At 41.5% G+C, this 21,955-nt stretch overlaps 1 protein-coding gene across 22 annotated transcripts in view; it reads left to right on the plus strand.

Annotated features, from left to right (window-relative positions):
• CNOT1 (CCR4-NOT transcription complex subunit 1) overlaps positions 1 to 21,955 on the plus strand; it is a 61,481-nt gene extending 39,526 nt beyond the window's left edge. For 11 of the 22 annotated variants that reach the window (XM_083751330.1, XM_083751312.1, XM_083751331.1 and 8 more), the window contains 25 exons: positions 294 to 473; positions 1,242 to 1,358; positions 1,558 to 1,668; positions 2,135 to 2,212; positions 2,492 to 2,669; positions 3,161 to 3,291; positions 3,417 to 3,713; positions 5,268 to 5,408; positions 5,491 to 5,595; positions 5,693 to 5,812; positions 6,307 to 6,498; positions 7,076 to 7,218; positions 8,682 to 8,790; positions 8,877 to 9,046; positions 10,295 to 10,526; positions 12,955 to 13,203; positions 13,751 to 13,914; positions 15,059 to 15,176; positions 16,445 to 16,546; positions 16,821 to 16,994; positions 17,908 to 18,057; positions 18,846 to 19,026; positions 19,915 to 20,047; positions 20,631 to 20,765; positions 20,886 to 21,955. In XM_083751330.1, coding sequence (XP_083607456.1) covers positions 294 to 473; positions 1,242 to 1,358; positions 1,558 to 1,668; positions 2,135 to 2,212; positions 2,492 to 2,669; positions 3,161 to 3,291; positions 3,417 to 3,713; positions 5,268 to 5,408; positions 5,491 to 5,595; positions 5,693 to 5,812; positions 6,307 to 6,498; positions 7,076 to 7,218; positions 8,682 to 8,790; positions 8,877 to 9,046; positions 10,295 to 10,526; positions 12,955 to 13,203; positions 13,751 to 13,914; positions 15,059 to 15,176; positions 16,445 to 16,546; positions 16,821 to 16,994; positions 17,908 to 18,057; positions 18,846 to 19,026; positions 19,915 to 20,047; positions 20,631 to 20,765; positions 20,886 to 20,964 — 3,789 coding nt within the window. In that variant the 3' untranslated portion in view covers positions 20,965 to 21,955. Of the gene's footprint in view, positions 1 to 293; positions 474 to 1,241; positions 1,359 to 1,557; positions 1,669 to 2,134; positions 2,213 to 2,491; positions 2,670 to 3,160; positions 3,292 to 3,416; positions 3,714 to 5,267; positions 5,409 to 5,490; positions 5,596 to 5,692; positions 5,813 to 6,306; positions 6,499 to 7,075; positions 7,219 to 8,681; positions 8,791 to 8,876; positions 9,047 to 10,294; positions 10,548 to 12,954; positions 13,204 to 13,750; positions 13,915 to 15,058; positions 15,177 to 16,444; positions 16,547 to 16,820; positions 16,995 to 17,907; positions 18,058 to 18,845; positions 19,027 to 19,914; positions 20,048 to 20,630; positions 20,766 to 20,885 lie in introns of all 22 variants that reach the window. The other 11 variants (XM_083751322.1, XM_083751317.1, XM_083751320.1 and 8 more) reach the window with 1 other exon arrangement.

Genomic DNA, 21,955 nt, shown 5'->3' on the forward strand with positions numbered 1-21,955 from the left:
TATTTGCGTGATTTCTAGAGATCTCTGAATTCTGATTTTCTTGGCTTATAATATTTCTAGCTCAGAGTCCACATAGCATTGTTCATGATGAGTTAGCAGGAGAGGAAGAAATAAATGGCTTTACAGTAGGAAATAAATGGTTAATTGAAGTAAGCAAATCAATTAGTGGTGTGGTACTAGTTAGGTTGCAAGTCTTGGTAATTGAATATTTTCACTGGAACGAATGCCTGTGAGTGTCACGAACATTATGTTTCATTGATCCATTTCCCTTTAACACATGTTTATGGAGCCAGGTTGAGGAACTGAAAGAAACAGTGAAAGAGGAGTTCATGCCTTGGGTTTCACAGTACCTTGTGATGAAGAGAGTTAGTATTGAGCCAAACTTCCACAGCCTTTATTCAAACTTCCTTGACACACTTAAGAATCCAGAATTCAACAAAATGGTTCTCAACGAAACCTACAGAAATATCAAGGTGAGTGTTCCCAGTTGCTCTTTTTTGTGACATGAATGTTAACTGAAAAATATTTGCTTTCAGGACACAGAAGCACTGCAAAAGCAAAAATGAAAATAAAAAATACTTTCTCCCATGTATACCACCACCTTCATAAGATTATGCTGCTGCTGCTGCAATAAAACAATGAACAGAGCTAGATGCTGCTATTTTGAAAATTAATTGAACTTGATCATCAAAGTAATGTGTTGGTGGACTACCTTGATTGCTGTTTCTGTGCTACAGATGGGCCCCAGAGCATTGTTTCCTGTTGTCCTTCAGGGACCCAAACAATTAACTCCCAAATAAGTAGTTTGCCTTTCTAGGAGAAGTGATCTCCTGAGCAAGATCACAGAGAGAAAAGTACTCCACGTCATTTTGCTGTTTTCAGTTTGTTAAATTGATTTTTCTGCTTTTAGAGCTCATTTTGTGTTTTATTCTGTTCTTACGTTGTGTACTGCTTTCTATGACTTTATGCCTTGAAGTAGTCTATAAACTAGTTTAATAATGACATTATAAGCATTTTATCACATATATGTTTTAATATATTTCTGAGATTGTTTATTTACTTCTTTCCTTTTTTTCTTTTTCTGCTTTATAGCTATAGGCTGTATTTGGTTGACCAATAAAATTTGTTTTTTGAAATAACATTAGTCTAATTCTACAAGAAGATGGTTAATGTATTTTCATGGATTTACCATGGTTTCCTGTTAACTAAGATTTCATCTCTCTGGGGAAAAAATCCTTCAGGTGCTACTCACATCAGATAAAGCTGCTGCCAACTTTTCAGACCGGTCCTTGCTGAAGAACCTGGGTCACTGGCTGGGGATGATCACACTGGCTAAAAACAAACCCATCTTGCACACGGTGAGACTGGGTGGAGGAGAAAAACATAAACTGGCTTTAAGGCTAGAAACTTTAGTGCATGCTTAAATCAGTTCAGTTTTTGGTGCCTTTTTATAATTAGGGGGGAAAGCTATGTAGAAAATTTACAAAAGAAAGGAATCTGATTTGTGGGTGTGAGACTGCCCATTGCTGGGTTTAATTTATACTCCTTTTATTTTAGGACTTGGATGTGAAATCCTTACTGCTGGAGGCTTATGTTAAGGGACAGCAAGAACTTCTGTATGTCGTGCCATTTGTTGCCAAAGTTTTGGAATCCAGTGTGAGAAGTGTGGTAAGTATGCTGTACAGTGTCCTGTGACAAACAAGTAGACGGGATTGGTCCAAGACCCTTGGCAGCCTAAGCCAAAGCACAGGACAGCGCTCCTCAAATTGAACAGAGAGAATACAACTGGACCTTCAGATGAATCTTAGTTTAGTACTGGGGACAGGGGTTTTGGTTTTTGCTACTCCTTGACTGGCAAGCGTGGGCAGGGAAGTAGGTGGACAGAGGTGATGACACTTGCAGAATCTTGCATATATTTTGTGTCATGTGTGTTAGTTCAAAGCAGAGGTGGGACCCTGTGGTTAGTGTTGATGATAGCTGGCAGCCATCGGCATCTGGAGGCCACTAGGTTCTCCTCCTTGGCTTAAAGTTTACAGCCTCGTATTTCCGTTGTTTTGCTAACACCATTTAAATGATGTTCTAGCTCCCTTTTTGAAACAGGACTGTTAACTTTATCATTCCACTCTTTTTGTAGGTTTTCCGGCCTCCAAATCCTTGGACCATGGCTATTATGAATGTACTAGCAGAGCTGCACCAGGAACATGACTTAAAAGTAAGTTTCAGTTTGCTGCTTTGAGCTCCTCAGCATTGCTTTGTTTTTGAACAACTTGTTACAATACATCTGTTTGAAGATTTGAGCTTAGCTAGTGAGCTGTAGCCAGTTTAATGAAAATAGACTTTTTCCAGAAAATTACACATGTTCCAATGGTTTTCACCTCATTCAAAATATTTGCCTTGAAGCATGTAGCTCTTTAGAACTTAAGATTTATTTAGCAGGTATACATAACTAATAATTACATTATTAAACCTGAAATCATTAAATATTGTACAGCTGAATCTGAAGTTTGAAATTGAAGTTCTCTGCAAGAACCTTGCCCTTGACATCAGTGAACTGAAACCTGGGAACCTCCTAAAAGACAAAGATCGATTGAAAAGTTTGGATGAACAGCTGTCTGCTCCAAAGAAAGATGTAAAACAACCAGAAGAGCTTCCACCAATTACGACCACTAGTAAGTGTCAATTATGATTCATACAGTCATCCTTGTATCATACAAATATAGCCTGCACCTCACAGGGCAGTTAGTAAGGAATATTCTTTCTATTATCTGTTCTCTCTTACTCTTAATATTATTAACACTACAACTGTTTTAGCAAACTTGAAGACAGGGAATTCAGTTTAGTCCTGGGTAGAGTAACCATTCACAAGATACCCTCCCACCTCCTGGTAATAGGAATACTACAGTAAATTTTAGTACTCATTCTACCTGAGCAGTCCACCTAATTCCAGATTGCTTTTCAAGTGACATCTCTGATATCAAAGATAATAGCGTTGTCGGAATTGACTTTAGACCTGACTTCAGCATGACTTTAGACCTGAGCAAACACTGTCATATTGGTTGCCAAAATTCTTTTGTTTCCTATAAAACAAGTTTGTAGTATTGAATCTATGTTAGGACATACTCTGAAAACTTTTCTCCCTTTTGCTCTTGTATTTTCTCAGCTGCTTCTACAACACCAGCTACCAGCACCACTTGCACAGCTACTGTTCCCCCACAACCACAGTACAGTTACCATGACATCAATGTTTACTCCCTGGGAGGGCTAGCTCCACACATTACGCTCAATCCAACGGTAAGCTTTTAGACCTGGTCACTTTGAGAAGACTTCCACCTTTAGGTTGGAAGGGATAATTTTATGCTTTCTTTCAATGGTGTATAAAAAATTGACATTGACTCTTGGTTGTTTTGCCTTCTCAGATTCCATTGTTCCAGGCCCATCCACAGTTGAAGCAGTGTGTGCGCCAAGCCATAGAGCGTGCAGTCCAAGAACTTGTACATCCTGTGGTGGATCGGTCCATTAAAATTGCCATGACTACGTGTGAGCAGATAGTGAGGAAGGATTTTGCACTAGATTCAGAAGAGTCGCGCATGCGTGTAGCGGCACATCACATGATGAGGAATTTGACTGCTGGTATGGCTATGATCACCTGTAGGGAGCCTTTGTTGATGAGCATAGCTACCAACCTGAAGAACAGCTTTGCCACTGCATTGCGGGTATGTTTGCAGTTCATAAGAGACTTTTTTTTGAAGCAGAATAAGTTAAACCCATGTTTTGTGGCATTGCATTCTAGCAAGATTTGGCAGTACTCTGTTTCTCTGCAGGTAGGAGTTAGTTTCATTATGTATCTTAATGCCCTGCTCAGATTCAATAGTATAGAAAGGTGATGAGAATGCGGACCGAACTAGATTTGAAGTGAGATGTGTCTGCATTTAACCTACATGTTTTTAAAAATGCAAATAGGATTAAAAGAGAATTTTTTTGTCAGCTGGGAAGGAAAGGATTCGCACCTTCTGCCTTCTGCAGTCCTGATAATTATTGCCTCCCCTCAGCAGCTGTTGTTTGCATCCTGAGCTATGAATTGTGCATTGAAGATTTCTGAAGACCACGTCTCATCTGTTACCATTTTCCATTGATTGAAATTAATAACCCATTGTTAAATCCAGCCTCAAGTTGTCTTCTTTGTTGTTCTTTACCTTTGCTTTTTCAGTGACGTGCTGTGGAGAACTTCTGCTGTATTTTATCCACGGGGCGGGGAATCCATTATTCAATAAAACAACAGTGGATAGGGATATTGTCAGTGGATATTGTTTTTGCAGCTGGCTTGCTATTAAACTAACCATCGTTAGTGTTAAACCACAATTCCAGGTTCAGAGGAGGAGTGATGGGACAAGGGCATGGCTAGCAGGCTCATTCACATTTTGTTAAACTGTAGTTTAGACTTGTGGCCAATAAGTAGACTTTAGCATTTGCTTTAGTTCATCTGTGAAACAATTCTGCCTGACTTTCTGAACACTTGCTATGTGGCCCATGGTTGATGCAGCAACGACTTGCAAATAAAGGCTATGGAAGCAAGTGAAGTTTACAACGAACACACAGAGCCTTGCAGCTGTAACTGCGCTAGTTCTTCGTGGAGTGAATCTTCTTGTGTTCAGTTTTCTTGGCATTATAACAGGCGTGAGAATGCCCGTTTTGATATTGAGGCTGAATAAAACCTTGCAGCACTAAGGAATGGTATGAGTAATGGGTTTACGAGAGTCTTGCCGTTAGCAGATAAGAATTCTGTTGATTTGTCAGACAGCATTAATCAAGATAATTTTTCCTGATTTGTAGAAGAAACAAGAAGAAATAAGGGCAGCCTGTTACTGAAGGATCTTTTAGTAAAGATCTTTTGCTGTGATTTAGTAAAGCCATTAGTTCCAGTACATTGGTTTTTGCATTTGTGTATACTAATGAGGGAAAATATCCCATTACTGCATTTAGAGGGCACCTATTGATAAGTGAGTTCAGTCCTATGCCTGGAACTTATTTCAGAAAAAAGCACATAAGTAGAATTGCACTTGAAGTATGTAATGTGGGGCACATGCTAATTATCTGGCAGATTTTGTTTATATGTAGATTTTGAATGAAGCATGTAATAAGCTTGATGGTTTACTTTATGCTAACTCCATACAAAGCGATGCCATATTTATGAACATCTGTAACTGACTTTATGAGTATTTGCTCATTTTGGGCACAGTCCTTTTTTAATGGCTTGCTTTTTAAAATAGGCAGCCTCACCACAGCAGAGGGAGATGATGGAGCAGGCAGCAGCACAGTTAGCCCAAGATAACTGTGAGTTGGCATGCTGTTTCATTCAGAAGACAGCTGTAGAAAAAGCAGGCCCTGAAATGGACAAGAGGCTGGCCACTGTAAGTATGTTGCAGAGTTTCAGTTAAAAGTTAAATCATGTCATTACCAAGTCATTCATCTTTTTTTCTTCTTTTTCCCCAGGAATTTGAGCTCAGAAAACATGCCAGGCAAGAGGGTCGTAGGTACTGTGATCCTGTAGTATTGACTTATCAGGCTGAACGGATGCCAGAACAGATCAGGTTGAAGGTGCGAAATTAAGAGAATTAAAATTATGATCAATGCCACAATGGGGAGGCCTTGTTGGAATCTTCTACTTATCCAAATTTTCCTACTTTCTTTTAAGGTTGGTGGAGTGGACCCAAAGCAGCTAGCTGTTTATGAAGAATTTGCACGCAATGTTCCTGGTTTCTTACCAACCAATGACTCAACCCAACCCACAGGAATCCTAGCTCAGCCTATGAAGGTAGAAATCCAGTTGAGATGGTTGAAGTAATTCTGAGGTTAAAGTAAACTACACTATGACCATTTATTTTACAAGTTATTGGAGGCTTCCAGATAATAGTGAGGTTGCTTATTGTTTGTGCTTCTCTTCAAAGCTATACAGTCTAATAATATTATTTGAAAGTCAGAATGAAATCCCACACAAAGAAATTTAGATTATAAACGCTATGGGAGCTAATTACGTAAACCAGTTCGCTGATTACCCCCCCCCCTTTTTTTTAATCCAAGATGATTTATCAAACACTTAATATTTGTTTCATTATAAACTGTTCACAATAAAATCTGCATCGCTGTTTTAGTTAAATGTTAAGTGTAAAAAGTACCAGCCAATATTGCTGGTGAAAGCAGTAATGGAATGAAGAAATTATTGAGAAATCTGTCGTGATAAATGGTCAGAATTCTCATTCATTAGCATTCATTTAACTAATAAAGTATTCTTGATTTCTTTTAAATCAGCAAGCCTGGGCAACAGATGATGTAGCACAGATCTATGATAAATGTATGGCAGAGCTGGAGCAGCACCTTCAGTCCATTCCTCATACCCTGGGTATGAATCCACAGACTCAAGCCTTACGAAGCCTCTTGGAGGCTGTTGTTGTGGCTCGTAATTCTCGTGATGCTATTGCAGCCCTTGGACTGCTACAGAAGGTTTGTGTATGAACTTGCTTCATTATATATCTGTGACTCCTGCGCCATGGAGAGATGCTCACTTTATCTGAAGCTTTCTACTCTAGAAACATGCACACAGTTACAACATTAAACTACTTGAACTGAGCACAGGATCAGAACAGTCAGGATTGAATACAGATTTTTCTGGGGAAATACATACTGTTTAAGAAAAGCTGCCTTCAAAGTGGTGAGGAAGGATCCTTTTATAGTGGATATAGTGGTTCCTCCTGCCATCTGCTGTTTTTTGCTGTGTTTTCTGGGCTGTTGTGTAGGAGGCTTTAAAAACAGTTGCTTGGGAATGTCTGTCATTAGAAGCCCTTTTACCGCCCAATTGCCGCATTCTCTTGTGGGTTACTCTTCCAAAGCTTGAGTGCTGGTGGTGAGCATTGTTGGAGGCAAAAGTATAAGGAGCGACAGCGATGATGATGATAATGGGCTGCATTCATACTATGCAAAAGCCACCGAATGCATTGTCTCCCGAGAGCAAAACAGTTTGATTCCTCTCCAAATGACTCAGTAAGATGTTGCTTTTAAGTGTTTGCTCCTCTTCCTACAGGCAGTTGAAGGTTTGTTAGATGCCACCAGTGGTGCAGATGCTGATCTCCTCCTCCGCTACCGGGAATGTCACTTGCTTGTTTTAAAAGCACTGCAGGATGGCCGTGCTTATGGGTCTCCGTGGTGCAACAAGCAGATTACAAGGTCAGTGATGAAAGAATAAAGCTTTGAAGGCTGTAGAAGCTCTATTTAAATACAATTATTTAAATATATTCTGATTTTGGCCAACATAAGGATTTCACCTAGTAAGTTACTGCCCTATATCCCACTAAGTTACATAATGAGTTGCATGATAAGTGCCATATGGATTCATTAATCAAGGGTTTGGGGCTTTCTCCTGAAATAGGATATTGGTGTGAGAATTAAGTTGGGTGATAAAAGAGGTAAACTAAATACCATTCATGCAACTTAAGCAAAACTGACCCCTTGTCTGGATTGAGAGTCTGGTGTGACGGGGCTTAAAACATTTGTGTCCCGTCCCCCCATTGCAGTTTCTATTTGAATTGGAGAGCCTGCACCTGCTACCTTCATTCAGAGATCAACTTCCATTCATGCAGTGGAAGTTTCATTAAACTGTGGCAGGTGCAGGGGACGTGAGCCGTGCTAGGGCCCCAATTCCTACCCTATTTGCTTTTTTTTTTTTTTAAGCCATTCACACAATTGCTAGTTTCATCTAGTTTGGATCTAATACTTGCAGTATGAATATTTTTTGATTCCTAAAATAGTTATTCTGTGACTTTGTGGTTTTACATTGTTATAAGCTGCTCCTAGCAATGTGGCTACAGTTTCTGGTTATTGTCTGTTGGTATTTACACATATAAGCTGTAAAAGAGGAAATAAAAAAGCCGGATAGAATTTATTTTATTTTATTTTGCTTTCCATGCGTTGTTGGTGTAGGACCCTAGAAGTGTATTGGCTTGCAGTTGGCTGTCATAATATGGATACAGGCGAGGGTTCATCTTGCTGGTGTCAACATTTCAAGATGTTAGCTAATTCCTGTTTCCATTTCCAGAAACTAACCATTTAAAATAGATGATGCTCCTCTCCTAACCAACAATCTTATGGAAAGCAATAGACTTAGATGTGAGGGTTTGGCACTCTAGATGGCTGCCTGTGCTGTTTCTGGTCTTTACGGGTCATTTGATCCTCAGAATTCTGACCAAGTGTTAGCAGCTAATTGTTCTGGTGGGCAAGTGTTTGTTTCACAAAATTTTCAGCAGTGGTGCTTTGAGTTTTTCTACCCAGACCCCTTTCCCATGCACTTCAAATCCGAGGTTTCCTGCTCTTGCCTTGCATGCTTTCAGGTCATCAGAGGATAGGCATCTGATCTGCTGCTCCTGTCTGGAAAGGGTTTTTGTGTTCTCCATTTATGGAATTACTGGTGGGTGGCCAGTCTTTTCTGAATGGGCAGCTGGACTTTAAGCTGCTCCTCCATCTTCAGCTACAAAGTCTGTTGGCTTTCGTAACATGAGGCAGTTACAGTCAGCTGGTGTTTCTGAAATGAATGTGTGGAATAATTGGAGAGGAAGCTACCTCTCTGTGTGTTTTGGAACTTGAGATTGAGGAGAAAACACAAGTTAACACAAGAAAACATCTAATTTTTCCAGGTGCCTGATAGAATGTCGAGATGAATATAAATACAATGTAGAAGCAGTGGAGCTACTGATCCGTAACCACCTAGTTAACATGCAGCAGTATGACCTCCACCTGGCTCAGGTGAGATACTGCCGCCAAGTTATTAAATCTCTGCTTATGCTTTAGAAGGAAAACTGTTCACATTCTTGCCTCCTTTTTCTTGACAGTCAATGGAGAATGGCTTGAACTACATGGCAGTGGCATTTGCAATGCAGCTGGTGAAAATCCTCTTGGTGGATGAAAGAAGTGTTGCTCACATAACAGAAGCAGATCTGTTTCACACCATTGAAACTTTGATGAGAATTAATGCTCACTCCAGAGGGAATGCACCAGAAGGGTAATGTTAAGAGTGTTGAATGCCAGTGAAGGAATGTTTCCTGCTAGTGCAAGTTTGGCAATGATGATGATGTGAGGCTCTGCCATTCCTGTCCACTCCTTTTACATTGTGGGATCACTGTGTAATACCTACTGTGCTTCAGAGTGCCATCCCCCACCCAGTCCTGAATCTCCATTTTTAAAGAATTATGTAGAGTGTAATCTACAAAATACAAGCCTGCATTAACCATTGTTTGGTTTTCTATTTAATCCAGGCACAACTTTGATTTATTATGGGCCATTGCACATTTACTTCCAATTTAGAATCATACTACATATTTGGAAGTACCATGTGATATTTCTTTTGAGACTGTTGCCACTTTAGCAACAATAGTCAGGGGAGATTTGAATGCTCTTCCACATCAGAAACTTGGTGAACATATAAAAAAATTGCCACCTTGGGGAAAAGACTAGAATCCCTTTCTCTAGTTTGCAGTTTTCCAGTGTTTAGGGAGTTGCACGTATTGAGGAACATTCAGACATGGATTCTCCCACCTACTTTCTGAAATTGCCATCTGAATATGTAATTCAGACCTTAAGTTTGCTGCAGGCAGGACTGACATGCCTTTTTAGGCCTGCAGTATTAGGCATGGTTTTGTGGAAGCATGCCCTAGTGTGACACCTTCAAATCTTCATTCTGGAAGGTAGTGATGATTACACTGAGTGTGTAATAATAAGTGTCAGATCAAAGGTTTTGAAAAGCAATAAACCCACCATCTCTGAAGCACTTGTAGTCCACTCTCCTAGATGTCTTGGGCTGAAGGACAGAGGCCATTCTTTTCTGTTCTTGCCCAACTACAGCAGATCCATTCCCAAATGCCACGCACTAGACTAGGTCACCTCACTTTTTATCTCCAAATTTATCTGGCAGTAATAGGGTGCAGTTCATTCAGATTCTTACTGTGTTTCTTTGAAGCTTATGTCATGGAGCTGTTGTGGGCTAGTGGATGGCATGTTGGACTTAAATCTAGGCGACTTTGGTTCAAAGGTCTGCTGAACCAAGATGCCAACTGGGCTCCCAACTCTTGCCCCTAAACCATAGTTTTGGTTGCAATAATATAATAACATCTCATATGCTATCTCTGTGGGACAAGGATGTGATGCAAATGTTTGAAATACAATGCTGTTTATTGTGGGGTATTTTTTTTAAAATTATGCACATAGCACAAGTAATCTAAAGCCAAGCATGTTCGTTCTGGATCTCTCATAGGTTGCCCCAGCTGATGGAAGTGGTACGGTCCAACTATGAAGCCATGATTGACCGTGCTCATGGAGGGCCAAATTTCATGATGCATTCTGGGATCTCTCAGGCCTCTGAGTATGATGACCCCCCTGGCCTGAGGGAGAAGGCAGAATATCTCCTGAGGGAGTGGGTGAATCTCTACCACTCTGCAGCAGCTGGGCGTGACAGCACCAAAGCATTCTCTGCATTTGTTGGACAGGTAGAGCTTGGGGAAAGAAAGGTGCTTTTTATTCAACATAAGTAGGTTATGATGCCCTTGGATCAAGTAGAGTACTATGTAATATTGATTTCCCCTTTTTAAAAATTCCACTTTGCATAATGGCAGTAAGTGCAACATGTCATATCAGTGTAGAGAAACATGTTAGTAAATGGTTGTTTGTTTGTGCTAGCCAGTATCATGATGCTGGGGGCTCTCCACTTCATCCACTAGGAGGTTGTGTTCTTTAAATGAAGAAAGACCTGGCTGAGGGGGACTGCATGCTGTGGCGCAGTGGTCAGCAAGGAAAAGATTCCCAGTGCCCCACAGAGCTCTTTGGCTTTCTCAGGGTGGAGGGTGTGTCATTGCTCTGAGGAGAGAAACCTAAGAAGCTAGGGCAGAGCACGTACCTGAGCAGCAGATGCCACCGCCAGTGGGCACTTCGTGCAGCTCTTGACAGTCCCAAGGGTCTTCCACTCATTTATTTTGTGCCTAAAGGAAGCAGCTGCTCTTCTGAAGGCAGCTGTAGAGGTCATGTGGGATATGCTCCAAGGAGAATCCCTGTGCCCTCTGGGTGTGGCCTTGGGTCAGCCACCTTGAAGGGGAGGGTGACTGCCACCAGCCAGGTATGGCCACTGCTTGTACACTACTTAATGCAGTTTCCTTAACTCGGTTCCCCCCACTCAGGTGACTCTATGTTACAGATGTTAGAGAGGTGTTTGCAAAAGCTAGAATCTCTTTACATATGTAGGCATGGAATATGGCAAGCAGTTTGCCAGTTTTTTACTCCGCTACCACAGTTGTCCTTCAGAGGTGCCAAAACTTCTTTGCTGCCTTATTTTAGTTGCATTTCAAGTAGCCACTCCATGGCCTGCTTGCATATGTGAATAAAGTAAATTGCAGGTCCTCTTCCAGATAGAAATGTATTTATTAAGACTGCAGAAACAGTGGTACTTGCCATTAAAGTTTTGCCTTATTGGTGTATGGAGCACTTTGAAAATAGTGGCTATGAAAACTATTCAGTACTTATGAGGACAGCAAAATTTCACATGCCTTTCCCCCAAGATCCCTAGACAGCTACCCGAAAAAGTTGCAGTATCTCTGAAATGCAACATAATTTGCCTAAATAATGCACAAGTAAAACCGATAAAGATGTGTAGGGAATAAACTGAAAATCAGGTCTGCCTTCAGTGTTACGTTGACCCCTGCAAAATGCCAGAGTGAATGGATCACTGATGAATGGAGCCCTGTTGTTCAGTAGCAGAATTTTCTGTTCATATTTACCACTTTAGTTTCTCTTCATTTTAGAGATTATTGCTTATGAGAAGCGTTTTGAATGCTTTCATAATGAGAATTTCATCCTGAATAACCATTGCTTTAAAAATTGTGATATCAGATCTTGCAAGTGACTGAAATATCTATTGACAGACTACTTATGAAACCGACAGGAGTACAATCCACTCTCATGTGCCTACATTCCTAAGAGGGGTAGTCTTAACCCTCCTACACCATGTAGCTTCCCTGCCTAGAATTTCACTTCACTACTTTTGCTTTTCTCCTACCATCATGTGGAAGGGACCATTCACTTCTGCATCCTAGTCTAGCAATGTGTCCCTGGAGGAGAAGCATGACTAGTTGGGCCTCTCAACACTGCAGAATTGATGTGTGGTATTCTGCATAAAGTACAGCTTCCATAGTTCCAGTCTACTCTGGAATGGTATTGCTCCTTCATATTCCAGTGTTTTGGAATGTACTCTAGAAACCTTGAGAGAAGGAGATTGTCTATTGCACTTAATTCCTGTTTTCAGTGTCACCCAGAGGGTATTCCACCTGCCATTGTTTCCTGTGGGCCAAGCTGCTCTGAGGCTTCTGCTTCACTGCACAGATGGGAAGCTGCTCCTCATGTTTTTGCTGCATGTGTGCTTGGGTTATTGCGTACAGGTTGTTGGTTCTTTTAAGGCATTTAGAGTTTATTTCTGCTCTGCCAGTCCAGTCTAGGAAGATCAAGATGATGGCCCTGTCTGCTGCTCCAGGTGGAGGTGCTATCCCACTGGTTGGGAATGCCCTCCAGGAGAAGCAGAACAGGAATTCACAGTAAGAAATGTCCCTTTCTGCATATAGCATGCAGCATCAGTAATGCCTACATACAGAGGCAACATGGGTGTTGTGTTTACTTCCTTGCCAGCATAGTTTCCTTTTCCACCTGGTTCCTGGATGTAGATGTTACCAGTGTGGGACCTGATTACATAGAAATGATCTTGGTAATGTAGGAATTGACCCTAAGAAGCATCACCAGCCTTTTCTGTGCCAAACTGCAGTGTTACAGTCTAGCCCACTTGCTTTCCATCATGTCTAGATAGAACATTACTAGATTGATTTTAGAAAAAAGAGAAGTTCTTTAGGTCTGAGTCTACCTTTTCCCCCATTACAGATGCATCAGCAAGGAATCCTGAAAACCGATGATTTGATCACACGATTCTTCCGTCTTTGCACTGAAATGTGTGTTGAGATCAGCTATCGTGCTCAAGCTGAGCAGCAGCACAACCCCGCTGCCAATCCCACCATGATCCGTGCCAAGTGTTACCACAACCTGGATGCCTTTGTGCGCCTCATTGCACTGCTGGTGAAGCACTCTGGGGAGGCCACCAACACAGTCACCAAGATCAACTTGCTCAACAAGGTTGGGAGCACCCTCCCCCCCCCCCTGTACCCATCTATCTTGAGTTTGTGAGAATGGGTAGTATACTTGAGAATTGTGATGACTGAGGCTGGTGGGAGTTGTAGTCCATGGGGCCAGGTTGGCAAAGGTTTCCTTATTAAATGAATGGGAACTGGTGCAGCATGTTTTTTTTACAAACACAGACTAGGAGTTCCATGTTTTTAAATCGTGCTCAATCTATGGATGATGTTTGGCAGGTGATTGCCTCCTCTGTAAAAGATATCCTTAGCTACATTGTAAAGAATGTCAGTGTACTATGCAGGATGTACTTGGAGCACTTAGGAAAAGCATTACATAAATCTGAATAAGGGTTTGAAATGTGCATATCTCTCGTTCACTTACATGTGAAAGGGCAGAAAATATTATTGTAAAGTTGCAGTCAAGATTGCCAGTTTGTTGTATTGTCTTCAAAAAATACTGAGTATGTGCATGAATTCCAGTTGGCATTGCAGTAATTATAAGCATACATAAAAGTTGCATTCTGAGCGCATTGCCTTTTTACCTCTAGGTTCTTGGGATAGTTGTGGGAGTCCTTTTGCAGGATCATGATGTTCGTCAAAGTGAATTCCAGCAGCTTCCCTACCACCGCATTTTCATCATGTTGCTGTTAGAATTAAATGCTCCTGAGCATGTCCTGGAAACCATAAACTTTCAGACACTCACAGCCTTCTGGTAGGTATCATTTAATTGACTAGAGGACACTTTGGGTCTTTTGGCTCTAGAGTTCTGTGATTTGCATTGAGTCTACACCAGTTCACTTTAGTTAACACTAATTTTGTGTAATTCTAAATATGTTGATGGAGTCTATTTTGGTTACTGGAATAATTGCACATTAAGAAAATGTGTGGGCATATGTGGGATTCTTTCCCTACACGGACTGTTCTCTAGTGTATGGAACCAATGCTTATCAGCCTCTTGGTGTGAGGGAAGGGTTTTTATACTGCTCTGTCTTAATCTCTCTGGAGTCCCACATTGGGATCTGCAGCTGTGGAGCTGGATTTAGAACATTCTCGGGCTTTAGCCAGACTCAATCCCTGGTCAAGTTGGGACATTGACCCTGTGTTCCACTCAGGAGTGGTGCTATTATAGTTGTACAGACTGCCATCTGGACACCTATGGGAATTTATGGCAACTAAAACGCTCCTTTACTTTAGTGAATCTGTTTATTAAAACTGTGATTTCTATATGGTACATTATTGTCTTGGATCTTAATTGTGCATCTTTTACTACATTTGAATGGTTTGGGGCCACCATCATTCCTTGGAGAAATATTTGATGCACTTTTAAAATAAATGGCAAACTTACTTGTACAGTTTTATAAAATCCACAGATTTTTGGCATTAAATGCAGTGGAAGGAATAAGTTGTAGTTTGATTGCTTTGGAATTATTGGGCAGGAGACAGAGGGGCTTTACAGAAGGGCATTACGACTACCCATAGGCCACAGGGAATTCTGCCTTCAAGGCAGATGCAACCCTGGGGGTGGGCAGGGAGATTCAAATCTCCTAGTATATTGCCATAGAACAAATCATATCCTCCCTGATCATCAGCTTGAACATTTGATGTGCAGGAAGGAGCTGATAACCTGCCCTTTTCATCTGATTTGCATGAGTCAGCTGGAGGTTCACAAACACCCATTGCTGCTGGCATTTGGCCCTGTAGGGTTGGCCAAGAGTGAATGCTGGCTCTTGGTCCTTAAAACGTTTAACCACCTCTGCCTGATTTAAACTTCAAGGATGGTCTCAGTTCAATGCAGATTCTTGGCAGTACTTTAAACAAATCTGACACAAAGCTTGTGTTGTATGTTTTTATTTCAGTAACACATTTCACATCCTGAGACCTACAAAAGCTCCAGGTTTTGTTTATGCTTGGCTAGAATTGATCTCCCATCGGATATTTATTGCAAGAATGCTGGCACATACACCACAGCAGAAGGTGTGGCTGCAGTTTATCTTCTGTAACTTACGAAGCTTCCAAAGGGAATAAGGATGCATCTTGGTTTGCAGGTTTTGTTTAACTAGAATGACTTTATGCCATTTAAATTTCTGATGTCTGCTATTAAGGTCTTTACCATATTCCCACAACGTAGCTGCTAGATTCAGGAGTGTGCTTTAAAGCAAACCGTGGTTAATTAACAGGCCAACTTTATAAGCTGTGGCTTGAAGTTGATTTGTTTTGAAACTTAGCAGTGTTTTAAACCTAGATTCCTATTTCATACATAACCCTTAAGTTTTGTAAAAGTGAAAACTAAACCCTGCCAGGCCTCCCAGCTGCGTGGGAGAAGGAAGTAGGAGAAATATGGTTATATGCTACAATTGTTATGAGCTTGATAGTGTGGTTGCAGTAGTGGTGGTGGTGAGGAGGCTCGACATATCATGGCATGTCCTGGGATCCAGTGCTTGTCTCAGTAGGATGTGATCCAGTATTATTGCTACGAGGCCCTTCCTTCCACTAGTTCTACCTGTGTGACCTTGACTAAAGTGCATACTTTATGTACTTTTTATCTGAGTTGTGGAATTATTTCAGTTCTCAATTTAAGAATACCCTTCCTCTCTGTTAAAAAAAGGACAGTACTTTTTAATCTTCTGAAAATAAACTGTTCTGCCTATTAATTACCAGCCCTTGCTTCTGAAAATGCTTGGCCCTTTGGTTGTCTCTGAGCAGACAAAGACAATGGTGCAGAGGTACATGAGCTGCAATGGACAAGTTCCCTATTTTGTTTCTAGGCAGGGCCAAGGGAGCAGGATTGTGCAGTGTAAGAGAAAGAGAGGTTAAAATTATTTTCTATTTAAAATCAATATTTAAATTAGTTTACTCCAGCAGCCATAGATGTTAAACAGAAGTTTGATATAACTTGCAAGGAACCATTTGCAGCCTTGTAGGTTGTATCAAACTTCTGAGAGTCCACAGCTGCACTGTATTGGGGCAGATGTGACCAAGTCTTTCCAGTAAATCTCACTCATTCTTCCATTTCCCTGATGTCCAGAATTCAACCCCTACAGTGCCCCTTATTGTACATAAGTGGCTGGTTTCACTATGGATTTCATATTTCAGGTAGCCCTGACAGATTAATGTAGTATACTGCTTTGTAATATGCAAGTTGTTAGTTCTACCAACAATGTTAAGTGGAATCCAGTTCAGACATTATAGTAAATATATTAGCAAATATCACATAACTCTTATCATGTAAATTCTCTTTCCAGGGGTGGCCTATGTATGCTCAGCTGTTGATAGATCTGTTTAAATATTTGGCTCCTTTCCTGAGGAATGTGGAACTTGCCAAACCTATGCAAATTCTGTACAAGGTAAGTAGAATTTAGAATAGAGCAGAAGAGAATTTGTTACAATTCAGTGATGGTCTGGATTATTTTCCCAGCACAATTGTAGCTTCACTGTAAAGTTCAAATCATACAGCCCTTTTCCATGGGATTGTGGATGAGGAAATTGACCTGTGTGTGTAAAAAGTGTGTCACCAACATGAAACATTTGGAAAGCTCTGGTAATAGTGTTGGCTGAGATGTTTTGCATAGATTTAGCATAGATACTTAGTTTTCTCCCCCCCCCCCCGTTTTTTTGTAGGGTACTCTGCGTGTGTTGTTGGTCCTGTTACATGACTTCCCAGAATTCCTCTGTGACTACCACTATGGTTTCTGCGATGTGATTCCTCCAAACTGTATTCAGCTAAGGAATCTTATATTGAGTGCCTTCCCACGTAATATGAGGCTTCCAGATCCGTTCACTCCCAACCTTAAGGTAATGTACAAGGCCTGGTTTGTATGAGACCTCATCTGTTGAAGCACCTGAGATTGTGCAGTGGTGTTGATGCTTTTGCATAAACAACTGTGTCAGTAAGACCCTAGTGGGTCAGCTTGACCTGCTTTGATGAAACAGGGTAGCCAATATAATGCCCTCCTGATGTTGGATTCCAACTCCTGTTGGTCCCAACTAGAAGGGAGGTGCTTAAAGATGACAGGAGTTGTAGTCCATCAACATCTGAAGGGCACCCCATTAGCTACCCCCAGCCTTAAGGGAAGCTGTTTATAGCACTGAACCGCCCCAGGTGGGGAATGTCATTGTGAACTCCTGGTCTTGAAAAGAGCATTCTGTCCTGGAACATACACTGCAGTCGTTGCTTAGTAGTAAAGATGCACTTGAACTTTGGCATCTGTTCCAGCATATCTGTTTGCTTATGCTACATCTACACCTGAGGCCCTCCTTTGAGTGCCACCACCATGAGAGATCCAGAGGGTGTTAACAGGAGAAGGGGCCTTTTCTGTGGTGCCTTTCTGCTTGTGGGATGCTCTCCCCAGGGAAGCTCGCCTGGCACCATCATAACATATATTTAAACACCAAGCAAAACCTTTACTCTGTAACCAGCCTTTTGGCCCTTAGCTATCTGTGGCCTTTTAGAATTGGGCAGGATGTTTTCAATGTCTGTCCTCCCCACTGGTTTTAATATATTTAATATGTTGATGTGGGGTGGTTTTTTTGGTTGGTTGTAAGTCGCTTTGGTTTGCATTGGGCAAGATAAAGCAGCTGTCACATTTAAGATCATGGTGGTGGTGGTGGTGATACAAGAGTGATACTCAGCCTTCCCTGTGGACTTCAGATGGGTAACAGCTGAATGGTAGAAAATAACGTTAGGATGCTTCTGTGTGCTCAACAGGTGGACATGCTGAGTGAGATTAATATTGCTCCACGGATACTTACCAATTTCACTGGAGTGATGCCACCTCAGTTCAAGAAGGATTTGGATTCCTACCTCAAAACCCGTTCTCCAGTCACATTCCTGTCCGACCTGCGTAGCAACTTGCAGGTGAGGGGCTTACTCAAAAATCAGATTGAGGAAGAGGTCTGGGAGTGGAGGTTAGCATGCAGTCCTGTGTCTGCTGTGTCTTTTGCTCCAAAACAGGCTTTTAGGTCCTCTGTCTAAAGCAGGGCTCATCAACCTTATTTGGGGCTGTGGGCAGTTCTGGAATTTTGAGTGTGTCATTCTTACTACTCCCCAAACAGAGATTTTCTTTACTTTTTTGTGGGGGGATATTTGGGTAAAAATGAGATCCAATAGGCTTAAAACAGATCTTCTTGAATTTGAAGAGTTTTACATGGATTCCCTTAAAAATAACTATCAGATTGAGGCTTACAGTGGTGGACCCACAGTAAAAATCATAGATCTGGTGCTTGCCAAATGCATAGTTTAGTCATCAGAGAGGAAAGATCCCAGTTCAGCCCTGATCCCACTGCAGAATGTGTCATACATCAACCCCTCTTAAAGAGACATAAATTAGGAAAAGATCAGTTTTACCTGGCCCAGATAGTGCATCCTGATGGAGCTGTGGGTCTGTGTTTAGCAATTTTTTACTATATTGTAATGCAGGTATCTTTTAAAAACTAGTACGTAGTTGGGGATGGATTGTGCAGCATTAGTGATAGAGGAGATAAGAGAAACCTGCCTGCTGTTAAAGCTAATGGCTTTGGCAGACGTTTTAGTGAGTTATACTCTGCAGTTTAAATATTCGTAATCACATAATATATTTTCTTCAGGGCTCTTTGTCTCGGAGGTCCAAGGCAGTGATTTTGCCTCTTTTATGTTCACCCCACTAGGTATCAAATGAGCCTGGCAATCGCTACAATATCCAGCTGATAAATGCCCTGGTGCTGTATGTAGGTACTCAAGCTATTGCACATATTCACAACAAAGGTAGCACTCCTTCCATGAGCACCATCACCCACTCGGCTCACATGGATATCTTCCAGAATCTTGCTGTTGACCTGGACACAGAAGGTAAAAAAGGAAGCTTGATAGTACTTCAAATCAGCTACCCTAATGTTAAATCAGATGCAAGAGGTTTATCTCTAGGTCTTTGGCTATGGGGGAAAAAGAGCCTGGGAAATCAACCTGGTGAGGTCAGACATAAATACTGTATAATTGATAATGTGCTAGCCTTACAATTGATACTGGGCTTCAGAGGCTAGCTGATAATTGCAGGTATTGGTGTTCTATGACAGAATCAATCCTGTATCTCACCATTTAGCCCACATGGATAATACTTTGCTTTAATTTGGCCAGATTGTACCCTAAAATATTGTTAGATTTTAGAAATTATGTTTAAAATATTCCACAACTAATATATAGAAAGGGTTTATTTAGTGCCATCTAAGTGGTGGGGAACTTCTAGCCCAAGGGCCAAATGTGGTCCTCCAGACCTCATCACTCCCCACCCCCAGCCTAGGCCATGACCCACTCTCCTTGGTTGAGTTTGCCAGCTTGGAATGTGTCCTTGAACTGTGATGATGATGCCTCTCGCTTGGCTGTATGGAGAACAGAGTTAATTGTATGTATCTGTAGAAACCGGTTACTTTTACTTTTACATAGCTGGAATGCAGCTTAATGTCAAATCAGTTGCTTTTGATCCCACCCCTGGCATGTGGCCTCCAGGCTGCAAAATGTTGCCACTACCCCTTGTGTAAGCCATTATGAAAATGAATTACAAACTAAGAAACTTTGAGAAGTGAGCCTGGGAAATTCATGTCAACTGGTGGCAGCACCCATTTAATTAACCTTCCCGGCTTTCGGACATAACTCTTGGAACTAACAAATTAGCCAGGCAAGGACTGTTGATTTCCTTTGTGTTTAAGAGAATCTTAACTATTTACCTTTTTTGTGTTCCAGGTCGGTACCTCTTCCTAAATGCAATTGCCAATCAGTTACGGTACCCAAACAGTCATACTCACTATTTCAGCTGCACCATGCTTTACCTATTTGCAGAGGCCAACACTGAAGCTATTCAAGAACAAATCACCAGGTAAGAGATCTAAGGAGTCTAAAACAATCTCTACATTGCCTAGTTCTCACAAAAGAGACAATGAGGAACTGGGGAGAAGCTTCAGGAGCTAACACTTAGTTGGTCCACTGCTATCTGAAGCTGTCCTGCCCAGCAACCAGGAAGAAAGTGGCTTGTCCCCGTTGCAGCAGTAGCAAGTCACTGCTGGCAATTTAACAAACACTCTAAGCTTTGCCCCTCTTATCCACATATAGAGTAGGACTTCCAGTGTTGATTAGAGGGTTCACATGGTTTGAAAGGCAGCTGTTGAGGTGGTTGCAGATTCCATACAAGGATCCTTTTCTGGATGGAGGAGCATTCATCCCCACAAATCTGCAGCTAGAGTCTGCAGTGGTGAAGTCTAGAATCAAGTTTCCCACTCTCACATTATATTGAGAAGCAAAGTCTTCCACATTCTGAAAGCGGCATAGTGCTAATTAATGTTGCCAGACGCATTCCCATGAGGTTACCTATTCTCAGCGGGACCTTGATATTCCTGCATCATGTCTTTCATACTGGCACGCGGTGTGACTTCCCCATGCCTTAATCTGTTTCTCTTTTACAGAGTTCTGCTAGAACGACTGATTGTAAATAGGCCTCACCCATGGGGTCTCCTTATTACCTTCATCGAGCTGATTAAAAACCCAGCATTTAAGTTCTGGAATCACGAGTTTGTCCATTGTGCTCCAGAAATTGAAAAGTGAGTAATTTTAAACAGTTAGTTGTTCAGTGTATTTGGGGGGCTCAGTCCTAGGAACTCTGGTACTTGCAGAGGAGAAGAAGTTGTGTCTTGAAATAAAGTTTATTCTCCTTGTTGTAGGTTGTTCCAGTCTGTTGCGCAATGTTGTATGGGGCAAAAACAGGCACAACAAGTAATGGAAGGAACTGGAGCTAGTTAGAGAAAGCAACCACCCTGGAAATTGTGCCAGCCTGGAGATCTCCATCCCATCAAGCTGACAGAATAATGTGTGTGGGTCTAGCCAGACCTTGGAGGCTGCCTCTCCCTCCCCCATGTTGGGCTTACATCACAGATCTTTGTGTGAGAAATCTCCTCCTCTGTGGGCATGTTCCAAAGTTTTAAAAACAAAAGTTTTGACTCTTGGCCAAAATTCAGAAGATGCTGTGAATATAATTTCAAACTATTGTAAATACACAGAACAGAAATATTTGTCTGAACTTTGGGTTTGTGCGAATTGTGTTTCAAGAGAGGCACATACTGTGTGCCTGACCAGCCTGTAATAGAAGTGGTGGCTGCTGATGCCAAGTGTTTTGTCTGGGGCAGATCTGCTCTCCTGACATTCCCAGACTCCCAAAGAATATGGAAAAGCCAGTTTAAATATTATGTAACTTATTTTTCTTGTGGGTGGGAGACCTGTAAATCACAAAGTTGTCAAAGAGGGGGGAAATGGATGCATTGGAGCACAGGATCCTACAGTATATGGGGGACTGGGTGGGGGAAAGTTAGGATTAGGGTCCAGTATATTGCTTTTCCCAGTATCACATGCTGCCAGCAAGAGGCACGAACGTTGGAGCGGAGGACTTCTTTTGTTTTGATTGGCAAAGATATACTTTGGGCCCTTTGGGAGAGGGCTAGTGGGTTTAGCAAAAGAAACAAGAGACCAGGCCTGTAGATTTTCTTTCTTGACACTTGTAAATTTTGGGATGGGGAGGATGTGAATCTGTTAACTGCTCCCCTGTGGCCACAAAGTTTGAGTTTGTAAAAAGAACAAAAAGGACCAATACAGCCCATTTTGTAAGGATTTTGAATGTTTTGTAAATGTATTGGTCCACGTGTTGTATTTTGTAGCCTTTCTAGTTCTCTTGGGCTTTAGTTCTCCCACTTCTTGTATGTATGCATTCTGTAGTTAAACATTAAAGTCATGAAAAGCA

Source organism: Podarcis gaigeae (genome assembly GCF_964106915.1).
Source record: "Podarcis gaigeae genome assembly, chromosome: 8".
Classification (NCBI taxonomy): Eukaryota; Metazoa; Chordata; class Lepidosauria; order Squamata; family Lacertidae; genus Podarcis; species Podarcis gaigeae.